Source organism: Camelus dromedarius, chromosome Y (assembly GCF_036321535.1).
Source record: "Camelus dromedarius isolate mCamDro1 chromosome Y, mCamDro1.pat, whole genome shotgun sequence".
NCBI classification, from domain to species: Eukaryota; Metazoa; Chordata; class Mammalia; order Artiodactyla; family Camelidae; genus Camelus; species Camelus dromedarius.
In genome coordinates, this window is record NC_087473.1 from 5,020,884 (window position 1) to 5,033,655 (window position 12,772).

The following is a 12,772-nucleotide window of genomic DNA, read 5'->3' on the forward strand; positions in this document are numbered from 1 at the left end:
TTCCTATTATAATTGACGTGGTGCCCTATCATTTATATTTTGTATTTTATAAAATATAAACTACTCAGTTTAACTATTTCAAAGAATATTAATAGTTTAACCTCTATTTTAGCTTAAGTCTCTAAGAAACTGAGAAAAATACTTCCTATTAATGTTGAATTTTGAATTCAGAGCATTTTTTGTTTTATATATTAAACAAGGTTTAAAAAGTTATATTGATACTATTAATGCATCAAGTTATTTTTATGCTTTAATAACCAAAAAGGAAAAGCAGACACAATTTGCATCATATTGCCCCAACAGACATATTTTCTATTGGAATACTTAAAACACCTTATTTACCTAATATAGTATAATTTTCATTGTTATGGCTCCAATTTTTTCTCAACACATTCCCTTATATACTCAAACCTTAGACCATAACTTACTGATTTCATATACTATTGAATAAGACTAAATTGTATAATTGTAAAATTATAAGAAAATATGTATTTTGTCCCTTCTTGTTAGGCTCAAATTAATAAACACAGCTAAAGCTAAAATATAATCATCTATTAAGAAACACCAAGTTTTCAAATTGTAAGTGAACCAATAAATTAAAATCTGAATTGTAAAGAACTAAGAATGAATTTCTACCATAAAAATTTCCAAATATGTCTTTTTTTAAAAGTATGCATTAACTGATTTTGATTTTTCTTACATATAACCATTTAACACATTCCATAATAGTATTTTCAATTAAAAACTGATATAATTTTATAATAATTTACCATTTGTCTGCCATGGTTTTGCCAACATGTATCCATTTTCTTTAGAAAAATATCACCATCCAGAAATCCAAGAGAGAATGTTAAGAAAAAATTTACATTCTAAAACTACCACATATTCTGCAAACAGAAGATAGGACTTATAAAAGACAACTGTTAGTAGAACTCTAAGTGATAATGAGAAGCCAAAGCATCTCTAAGTCTTAATAGAATATAAAGGTATAAAAAGTAAAGTTGATCAAACATATACAATCAAATGAATTATTCCACTCAACAGAATATGACCTGAAAATTCTGACCAAAAAGGAAAAGCAACTAAAAGGGCGAAAAAAGGTTATTTTAATCCCATAGAGAAACACTGAACATCCCAAATGAGGCAAACTTTCTCTTTTTTCTGCCAGACAAAGAAACTATGAAATATACATTGTTAAAGATAAACTGAAAGAAAGGAAAAGAATTTAAAGTCTCTGGTTTCAAAAATGGATACTCTCTGAATTGGTGAATTTGTGCTTTGATGTGGTCTTCACAAAGCTGCTTCAAGCGTTCATATAAATTCACAGATAAATTGTAGGAGCAAAGGTTTTCAACACTCAGAAAAATTAAAAACATATGTAATGAAAAATTAAAAATGTGTAATTACTAAAATTAAAGTTGAACAAATAAAATATAGTTCAAGTTATTTTCATTTATTTATTTATTAATAATATTGAAGGTTGATTATCAATTTATGTGGATTAGTGAATCAACAGAAATGTTATCAGTATACTAGTAATATGAGTATCAAATGGTAAAAACATATTTCAAAATCTGCAATATTTTAAAGCCTAAGAAAATGTATTATAATTCTTCCATCCAAATTAATGTATACAAACCAATGTATGCAAACTTAATAAGTCCAATTACATTTAGAATTACTTCTTAAGGGCTTAGAACCCAGATACATGCACTTCAATCAAAATTTTAATTAAAAGTCGTTCCTTGAAATTATGCATAAACTCATGTCTTGCCTTTTAGAATGTTTAAGAGAATTTATAATCTTTTTTTAAAAATTTAAGTGAAAAAGAATTAAAGACAATGTGTACAATAATTAGAAACCTACACAATTTTGTAAAATGTTGCTTAAGTTGCTTATAATGAATAATAAAAACAAATTATTTTGTTTATATTAAAATATGCTCCACTGACCACTGAGGCATGATGTCAGTATAAAAATGGTGAGGCAGGATATTTCAAAACTAGATCTCTCCACTAAATGAACAATTACCCTGGCAATACTCATTAGAATCAACTTTTTCAGAGCTCTGGAATCTAACCAAAAACTTATAATTAAAAAAACATTTAATGAAGAAGCTGCTACATTTCTAACAGAGCCTGTGGTAGTAACTTACCCACCTACTTTGGTGGCAGTAAATCTAGTTCTGGTGCATCTTGCTGGTGACACTAAGGGAAAAAGGGAAACCTTTTTCTCAATGAACCTGTGTTTTGATTCTCTACGCCTCCTGCCATTACAGTTTCCTTGAGATGGGAGGAGCTCTCTGGGAGACTTTGTCAAAAAAATTGAAGGCAAATATACTAAAATATACTAGACTTAGCCATGTGGGGCAAAAGACAAAACCAAAAATCAGGATAAGCAATGCACAGACTGAAAGTGTGGAAAGGAATAGGGGTTGGGAAGATATATGTGAAAAAATAAGGGCTTTGAAAAGCTCATGTGTATACAAGGAAATCAAGAAGGTTACATACATGCCCAGTGCAAGACACAATCTCAGAAAAGAGCAGAAGAAATCCTAATTTTAACTCAGGCTTACCTTCAGGCTATGCTCAAGCAAAGTGGGGTAAAGCAAAGACAGAGTTGGAAATAGCATGGCTAAATAATGATTGAATGCCCAAAGACAATCTAAATCTTCAAAATAAAAGTTCTTTCGTGTTGGCTGATGTTTATGCAAATCTCATTAGCTAAGCACTAAGTTAATGGAAAAGGGATATGCAAGACCACACATGGATTGAGATTATCCAGTCTGAGAAGAAAAGAGAAAAAAGAATGTAGGAAGAAGAATTAAGCCTAGGCCATAGCAATCAAAACATTATGGTTTTGAAATAAGGGTGGATATACAGACCAATGGAACAAAGTTGGGAGCCTAAACATACAAACTTACATCTATGGTTCCACTGATATTTGACCAGGATGTCAAGACCATTTAATGGGGAAAGAAGAATCTTTTAGACAAATTGATATCCACCCATAAAGCTGAACCCTTTCCTATAATGTATTAAAAAATTAATTCAAAATGGATCAAAGAGCTAATTGTAAGAACAAAAACTATAAAATCTTACAAGAAAATGTAAGGCAAAATCTGCATGATTCTATATTTGCCAATTGTTTTGTGTACACAGAGACATTTTGAAAAGATTTAAATAGATATTTTCCAAGAAGACACACAAATGACCAACAAGCACATAAAAACTCTTCAACATCAGCAAAATTAGACACTGGGGAAATATAAATCTAAACCTCAATGAGGAGGGAGATCAAGAAAGCAAAAATAAGAAGATGCCTCACCTATTCCCTGGGAAACATCAAAATAATAACTACATGTGGAACAATTCTCACAGAAAATTAACTGGGAAGCATCAGAAAAAATGCAAAATAACCATGGCTGTACGAAAGATATACACACCTAGGTAGGACAGGAAGAAAATAAATCAAATCAGGACATGTGAAACTGGGAAAGGGCTCAGAGAAAAGGGATAATGTATGGGTGGACAATTACCCTGGGGACTGAGTAGGAAGAGTAACAATTCTGGGATCCTAGGAGGGCAAACTACCTCCTTGGTTTGGAGAGCAGTTGTGACTAAAAGGAGGGCAATGAGAAGCTTGGACTCTGCTCCTGAGGAGCAAGCATGTGCATGTTGCTTGCCCCTGAAGCAGGGTAGAGAGATGTCTGCTCTATAAGCTGCCAGGTGTGCAATGGCCATCTTGATGCATTCCTTAGGCTGAGATGAGTGAACACTCCAGAACCACTAACTTCACATGGGTCATACAAATGAATGTCATAGTAATGACAAATCAGAAACCCACAAAAGAAAAGAAACATAAGCATATTGTTAAAAAAGGATCACAGTAAGGGTAAAAACAAAAAGGGAGGAAATAAACATACAAAAAATACAAAAAAATCATAAAACCATTATAAAATGACAATAAACACACATCATTAATTACTTTAAAAGGCAATGGACTAAACACTCTGATCAAAAGATTTGAGGTGGCTGACTGGATAAAAAAATAAGACAGTTCAATATGCTAACCACAAGTGACTCCCTCAAGGTGAAAAATATACACAGACTGAAAGTGAAGGAATGGAAGAAGATACTTTCATGCAAATGAAAATGACGAGAGTGGGGGTAGCATTACTCAGACCAAACAAGACAGACTTTAAAACAAGGGCTATAGTGGGCTATCGGCCAAGATGGCAAAGTAGAAGGACGATCGTAACTCACCTTCTCCCACAAGTACACCAAAATGCACATCCACGGACCCACCCAACAAACCAGAGCACCAGCTGAACTCCAAAGGAACATTTCCCTATTCAAAAGACAAATATGCCACAAATCTGTTAGGAGAAAAAATAAGAAAGAAGAAAAAGCAAAACAGTGCGGGACTGGTCCTGTGGGGAGGAAGTGACATAGGAGGAATAGCACTCATTCGGTGGGTCTCCCCTCTCTTCAACAGAGAGGTCAGTGGGACAGAGGGGGAGCCTACAAGGCTCAGACCTGTATGGAGCAGCCCTTGACCAACAAAACTAAGTTAAATGGGCACAGATGGTGTCAGCAGCCCCAAGCCCGAGAGGCAAAGTGGCAGGTGGGGGATGGGACAGGCTGCCTGAGCTGGGCAGAAGACCGAGGAAGGCTGCACACAGGCAACTCCAGTGGAATGCAGGATGTTGTATGCTGTGGATTAGTGGGTACACAGCACAAAACAAACTGTGCCCTGCGTAAAATACAAAAATAGAAAACAAAAACAAAAAACCCACAGCTGATGTGCCCTGGAGGGAAAGGATGCTATACCCCTCATCTTGAAAAACCTGCAGAAGGTTTTTGGGAGAAGAGAGGTGGGGTTCAGCCACAGCTGCCATATCCTTGGTGCTCAGCACGCACGCAGGGGTGGGGCTGAAACCTGAATCCATACCTAAGGGCTTAGCAGCCTCTAAGGCCAGATGCAGACTTGTTTACAGCACAAGACAGATAGGACTGTTCTGCCCTGGTACCTCCTAGAACCCTTGCCTCCAATACAAATGAACAAGGAGCTGAGTTCTGGCAAGGAGCAGGGGCGGAGTTGTTCTGCCCTCTTCCCTAAGCCCACCTACGGAACTCGGATCTGAGGCAGCGTGCGCAGCTGCACAGAGCAGGGAATCCACCAGTGCTGGGAAAGGGCAGGTGGCCACCCGCCTTCCTGGCAGGGTGCAGCACCTGATTGTGGTGGTGGGATGGTGTATGACCTGCCCACCCACCATGTTGTATGCAACATTACCTGACCACAGTGTTGGGAGAGGGTACAATCTGCTTGCTGACCTGCACTGGGAGGAGCACATACCAGGGGTGCCAATGGAGGGCCTCTGGAAACAGCGAGTTGAGTTTGCAAAACAGAGCGAGGACAGAAAGACCTCTTGACAAAATCATTAAGAGCGCACAGTATTTAAGAGAATACAGCCCCTTTTTTTCTCATTTCCTTTTTTAATCTGTTATATTTTTTATTACCTATTTAATTTTTACATTTTAAACAACTGTATATCTCCCATTTTAATCCCATTTAAATTTTCCTTTAAAATATTTTTATTATTATTGTTTTTTTAAATCCACCTCATTTCATTTTTATTTCTCTTGCTTTTGATCTATTATTGCTTATACTCAGGTTTCAAATTTTTTTTTGTTCTTTTCTACATTTCTTAAGGTTTTTAAAAGCTGTCTCAAATCCATTGCTATTTTGCTTCAACTTGTTCTTCTGTTATTGATTATACACTGTTATCAAACTGTTTTTTCCATCCCTTCTTTTAAAATCCTTTTTTAAAAGTTTTAATCCTGCATAGCCTTTAGAAAGATAAATAAATAAACTCCTTAAGAAACATAATAGATAACTGATACTCCATAAGCTACAGTGCCAGAGAGATATGAGCAAGATGAAGAAGCAGAGGAACCACTTCCAATTCAAAGAGCAAGAGAAATCCCCTGAAAGGACGATCAATGAAATAGACATTGTTAGCCTACTAGATAAAGATTTCAGAAAAGGAGTGATCAAAGTACTGAAGGAACTAAAAGAGATAGTGTTTAGAGATATAAAATATGTCAAAAATGAAATGGAAGCTATAAAGAAGAGCCAAGTAGAACTGGTAAACTCATTGGCTGAGATGAGAGCTGACCTAAAGGCTGTACAAAGCAGGCAGATAATGCAGAGGAACAAATAAGTGACCTAGAAGACAGGATAACAGAAATCACCTATGAGAAAAACAAATAAAAACAAATGAAAATAGCATAAGAGACCTATGGGGTAATATAAAGTATGCTAATCTTTGCATAATAGGGGGCCCAGAAAGGGAAGAAAGATCAAAAGGGATTGAAAAGGTTTTTGAAGAAATCATGACTGAAAAATTCCCAAAACTGAAGAAGGAATCAAGTAAAGGAAGCTCAGAAGGTCCCAAATAGGAAGAACCCAAACAGATTTATCATAATCAAGATGGCCAGAGTCAAGGATAAACAAAGGATCCTAAAGGCAGCAAGAGAAAAATAAAGAGTGAGTTACAAGGGAACCCCCATAAGGCTCTCAGCTGATTTCTCTACAAAAACACTATAGGCCAGAAGGGAGTGGAAAGATATATTCAAAGTCCTGAATGAAAAAAAGATGCAGCCTAGGATACTTTATCCAGCAAGGCTATCCTTTAGAATAGAAGGAGAGATAAAGAATTTCACAGACAAGCAAAAACTAGAAGAGTTTAGCAACACTAAATCCATAGGAAAAGAAATATTGAAAATTCTACTCTAAATAGAAAAGAAGCAGGATGCTACAGAAATGAGAAACTCATAACTGGAAAGCTGATAACTACCATGAATAACAAATAGAATAAACATGAAATTGTAAAAGAAGACATCTAAATCATTGAGAGCGGGAGAGGGAAGCAGAAAATATAGAGGGTTTTTTTTTTCTTTCATTTTAAAAATTTTTGATCTCGATATGATGGATTTGAGATTATATTACTTTCTGTTTAATATAAACAGTTATAGTAATGGGCTAACAGGCTTACAAAAAAGGGTAACCCGAAGCCAAAAACTTACAAGGGAGTCACAAAAATTAAATAAAATCCATGATAACACAAAGGAAAATCACCAAACCACAAAAGGAAGAAGAAAGGAACAAAAAGGAAATACCAAATCACCTGCAAAGTTCAAAATGGCAATAAACACACATCTATCATTAATTACTGTAAATGTTAATGGACTAAATGCTACAATCAAAAGACACAGAGTTGCAGACTGAATAATAAAGTAAAAAGCTTCATTACGCTGCATATGAGACAAACTTTAGGGAAAAGGACATACAGATTGGTAGTGAAAGGATGGAAAAGGATATTCCATGCAAATGGAAAAGCCAAAAAAGCAGATGTTACAGTACTGATTTCAGACAAAATAGACTTTAAAACAAAGGCCATAAAGAAAGATGAAGAAGGACATTTTATAATGATTAAAGGAGTGATACAAGATCAGGATATTACATTCATTAATATACATGCACCCAATATAGCAACACCTAAGTGCATAAAACAATTACTAAAAGAGATAAACGGGGATATTGATAGGAATACAATCATAGTAGGAGATTTTAACACTGCATTAACATCACTAGACAGACTTCCAGACATAAAATAAATAAGGCAGAGAGAAATTAAATAATAAAACAGGAAAAATAGATTTGGTGGCTATTTTCAGGACGTTACACCTCCCCAAAAAGGATATACATTATTTTCAGGTGCACATGGAACATTTTCCAAGACTGATCATGTACTTGGGCACAAAAGGAACCTCAACAAGTTTAAGAAGATAGAAATTATCTCAAGCATCTTTACTGACCATAATGCCATGAAGCTAGAAATCAACAACAGAGAAACAAGGGAGGACAAAAGGAAAGCATGGAGATTAAACAATATGTTATTAAAAAAAACCAATGGGTCAATGAGGAAATCAAAGCTGAAATTAAAAAATACCTTGAGACAAATGACAACGAAAGCACAACCACACAAAATTTATGGGACGCAGCAAAGGCAGTGCTAAGAGGGAAGTTTATAGTGATACAGGCCGTCTTCAAAAAAGAAGAACAAGCTCACATAAATGATTTAACCCACCTGCTGAATGAACTAGGAAAAGAAGAACAAAAAAACCCAAAAGGCAGCAGAAGGAAGGAAATTATAAAGATCAGGGAGGAAATAAATAAAATAGAGATAACAAGACCATAGAAAAAATCTACCAAACCAAAAGCTGTTTTTCTGAAAAAGTAAGTAAAATTGACAAACCTCTGGCCAAACTCAAAAAGAAGAAAAGAGAGAGAGCACAAATTAGCAAAATAAGAAAGGAAAATGGAGAAATTACAACAAATAAAATAGAAATACAGAATATCATACGAGAATATTATGAAAAAATATATGGTCCAAACTGGATAACCTAGAGGAGATGGACAAGTTTCTGGAAACATACAGTCCACCAAGACTGAGTCAAGAAGAAACTGAACACTTGAACAAACCGATCACTAGAAATGAAATCAAATTAGCAATAAAAAACCTCCCTACAAATAAAAGTCCAGGACAGGACGGCTTCACCGGGGAACTCTACCAAACAAAGAAGAACTCCTTCTAGTTCTCCTCAAACTCTTCCAGAAGATTGAAAATGAGGGAATACTCCCAAACTCATTCTATGAAGCCACCATCACCCCGATACCAAAATCAGGCAAAGACACCACCAAAAAAGAAAACTATAGGCCGACATCAGTGATGAACACAGAAGCCAAAATCCTCACCAAAATGGTAGCAAATAGAATCCAAAACACATAAAAAAAGATTATGCATCATGACCAAGTGGGGTTCATCCCAGGGACACAAGGGTGGTTCAATATATGCAATTCAATCAATGTAATATATCACATCAACAAGAGAAAGGACCAAAACCACATGATCATCGCAATAGATGCAGAAAAAGCATTTGATAAAATTCAACACTCATTTATGATAAAAACTCTCACCAAAGTGAGAACATAGAGGGAACATATCTCAACATCTTAAAAGCTATATATGACAAACCTACAGCCAGCATAGTACTCAATGGTGAAAAACTCAAAAGCTTCCCACTAAAATCTGGGACAAGACAAGGATGCCCACTATCACCACTCCCATTCAACATAGTCTTGGAAGTCCTAGCCATAGCAGTCAGGCAAGAGAAAGAAATAAAAGGGATCCAAATTGGAAAAGAAGAGGTAAAAGTATCACTATATGCCAACGATATGTTACTTTATATAGAAAACCCAAAAGGTCCACACAAAAACTACTAGAGCTGATCGAAGAATTCAGCAAGGTGGCAGGTTACAAGATTAATGTTCAAAAATCAATTGCATTTCTTTACACTAATGATGAATCAACAGAAAAAGAAAGTAAAGAAACAATCCCCTTTAAAATAGCACCCAAAGTAATAAAATACCTAGGAATAAATCTAACCAAGGAAGTGAAAGAAGTCTACACAGAAAACTATAGACCATTGATGAAGGAAATTAAAGAAGACTTTAAAAAATGGAAAGATAGCCCATGCTGCTGGATTGGAAGAACCAATATTGTTAAAATGGTCACACTGTCCAAGGCAATCTGCAGATTTAATGCAATCCCTATCAAATTACCCAGGACATATTTTACAGAAGTAGAACAAATCATAATAAAATTTATATGGAACCATCAGAGACCTAGAATTGCCACAGCATTACTGAAGAGAAAGAAACAGGCTGGAGGAATAACCCTCCCAGACTTCAGATAATACTATAGAGCTACAGTCATCAAGACAGCATGGTACTGGTACAAAAACAGACCTGTAGACCAATGGAACAGAACAGAGAGCCCAGAAATGAACCCACAAACTTTTGGTCAATTAATCTTCGACAAAGGAGGCAAGAATATACAATGGAAAAAAGACAATCTCTTCAGCAAATGGTGTTGGGAAAACTGGACAGCAGCATGTAAATTAATGAAGCTAGAACACTCCCTTACACCATACACAAAAATAAACTCAAAATGGATCAAAGACTTAAACATAAGACAAGATGAAATAACCCTCCTAGAGGAAAATATAGGCAAAATATTATCTGACTACGTCTCGAAAATTTTCTCCTACAACTCTCTACTTAAGCAAAGAAATAAAAGCAAGAATAAACAAATGGAAATCTATTGAAACTTACAAGCTTCTGCACAGCAAAGGAAATCATAAGTAAAACAAAAATACAACCTATGGAATGGGAAAAAATTTTTGCAAATGAAACTGACAAAAGTGTGATCTCCAGAATATATAAGCAGCTCATATGACTCAATAAGAAAAAAATAAACACCCCAATCTAAAAATGGGCAGAAGACCTAAACAAGCAATTCTCCAAGGAAGACATACGAATGATCAATAGGCACATGAAAAAATGCTCAAGATCACTGATTATCAGAGAAATGCAAATCAAAACTACAATGAGGTATCACTTCACACCAGTCAGAATGGCCATCATTCAAAAATCCACAAATGACAAATGCTGGAGACACTGTGGAGAAAAGGGAACCCTCCTACACTGCTGGTGGGAATGCAGTGTGTTGCGGCCACTGTGGAAAACAGTATGGAGATACTTCAAAAGACTAGGATTAGACTTAACGTATGACCCAGGAATCCCGCTCCTGGGAATATACTCAGAAGGAAGCCTACTTCAGGATAACACCCACACCACAATGTTCATAGCAGCACTATTTACAATAGCCAAGACATGGAAACAGCCTAAATGTCCATCGACAGATGACTGGATAAAGAAGAGGTGGTATATTTATACAATGGAATACTATTCAGCCATAAAAACCGACAACAAAATGCCATTTGCAGTAACATGGATGCTCCTGGAGAATGTCATTCTAAATGAAGTAAGCCAGAAAGAGAAAGAAAAATACCATATGAGATTGCCGATATGTGGAATGTAAAACAAAAACAAAAACAAAAAACAAACAAAAACAAACAAAGCATAAATACAAAACAAAAATAGACTCACAGACATAGAGTACAAACTTGTGGTTGCCAAGGGCACAGGGGGGTGAGAAGAGTTAGACTGGGATTTCAAAATTGTAGAACAGATAAACAAGATTATACTGTATAGCACAGGGAAATATATACAAGTTCTTATGGTAGCTCACAGAGAAAAAAAAGTGACAGTGAGTATATATATGTTCATGTATGGCTGAAAAATTGAGCTCTACACTGGAATTTGACACCACATTGTAAAATGATTCTCAATCAATAAAAAATGTTAAAAAAAAAAAAAAAAGAACTTAAAGTGGCCGTCACATGTCTCTTGGTAAAACAGAGACTATTGAGTGTTCAGTTTGTCACACCATTGGTGGGTTGCCTGCATTTACCCCATGCCAGATGCCCAGGCATCTGCAAGGTGTTGAATCTCCCAGGCTTAGAGTGTGTGAGGCTTAATGAAACCTTAAAGTGAGAGCTGACAGTTTAAGGGGCATGGCATCCTATCTAAAGGAGGGTTTACAGTAGCAATAAGAGCAAGGGTAACTCAGGGCAGTCCTGGTTAAGATACCTGGGGTCATCCCATCTTAGGCAGTGGCAGGCTGGTACTGTTGACCATGGTGCACTGCCCACTGTAGCATCATCCTCTTTGGTCTCCCGTGGCAACCCACTAGTAAGAGTTGCACCAGTGTGGGGATGTTATGTCACCTCCAGTTTACAGTGGAGGCCACCTCAGCCAGGCTGTGTCCTTGCCCAGGTGCTCTGCAGTGAACCCTGCAAGTTCACGGTCCACCTTGCTGTCCAGTGGCCCAGGTGGCTCTGAAATCGAAATTCAGTGCACACACGGGTGAGAGGTTGGCGTCTGCCCCACACACAAGCATCCTTCTGATGACCGCTCTGTGGCTTTCTGACACCCACGAGCTTTCACCCGGACCTCACTCAGGTGTCTGACGGAACTTCTCGTAAGTCACTATATTACAAATAATGTCAAACAGAAGATCACTTTTTTCCTAGAGAAGGCTGGTCTTCAACTAGAACAATTTGTGTTTATTAATCTTTTTCAAAGTGGTCAAGGAATAAAGATGCTATCAGCACATAATTAAATATTTGCAATGGATACAGTTAAAGGAGGTCCCCCCAAAAGCTCTATGCCTTCATCTTGCTGACTTTAATCTACACATTTTAGAGTCTGCAGGCACCATAGAAACCATCTGGCTTTGCACTGTCCAGTAGAAATAGAATGCAAGCCACGAATGTAATTTAAACTCTTCTAGTAGCCACAGTAAGAAAAAGTAAAAAGAAACCATGAAATTAATATTGCAGTATGTATCCAAATGCTCATTAGGTTAATATTATTTGCAAAACATATTTTAATATATAATAATTCAATATCTCTAATTAACTCTGTATATCCAGAATACTATTATTTCAACAAATGATCCATATTAAAGAAGTTTTCCAAGAGACATTTTATGGTCTTTCCTTTTTCAGACCAGGTCTGCAAAATCCAGTGTCCCATTTTCACCTACAGCACATCTCCATTTGGACTCAGCATATTGGTCAGTCCAACCTGAGACCCCAAACTCCAATATCTACCAAAAATTGTGAAAATAAACTCATATTATGAAAAATAATTTTCAAACACTATTTTTAGGAAGGAAGAGTTTTACACTTGGGCAGTTTGTGGTTTTTAATCTATTTGGAATTGGGTGAGAAGAAGG

General features: G+C 36.2%; 1 protein-coding gene across 1 annotated transcript in view; it reads right to left on the bottom strand.

The window, feature by feature from the left end:
* LOC135320327 (cullin-4B-like) overlaps positions 1-1,376 on the bottom strand; it is an 83,241-nt gene extending 81,865 nt beyond the window's left edge. Inside the window, 2 exon segments of the mRNA XM_064483430.1 lie at positions 771-839; positions 1,254-1,376. Coding sequence (XP_064339500.1) covers positions 771-839; positions 1,254-1,376 — 192 coding nt within the window.
* Positions 1,377-12,772: the final 11,396 nt, after the last annotated feature.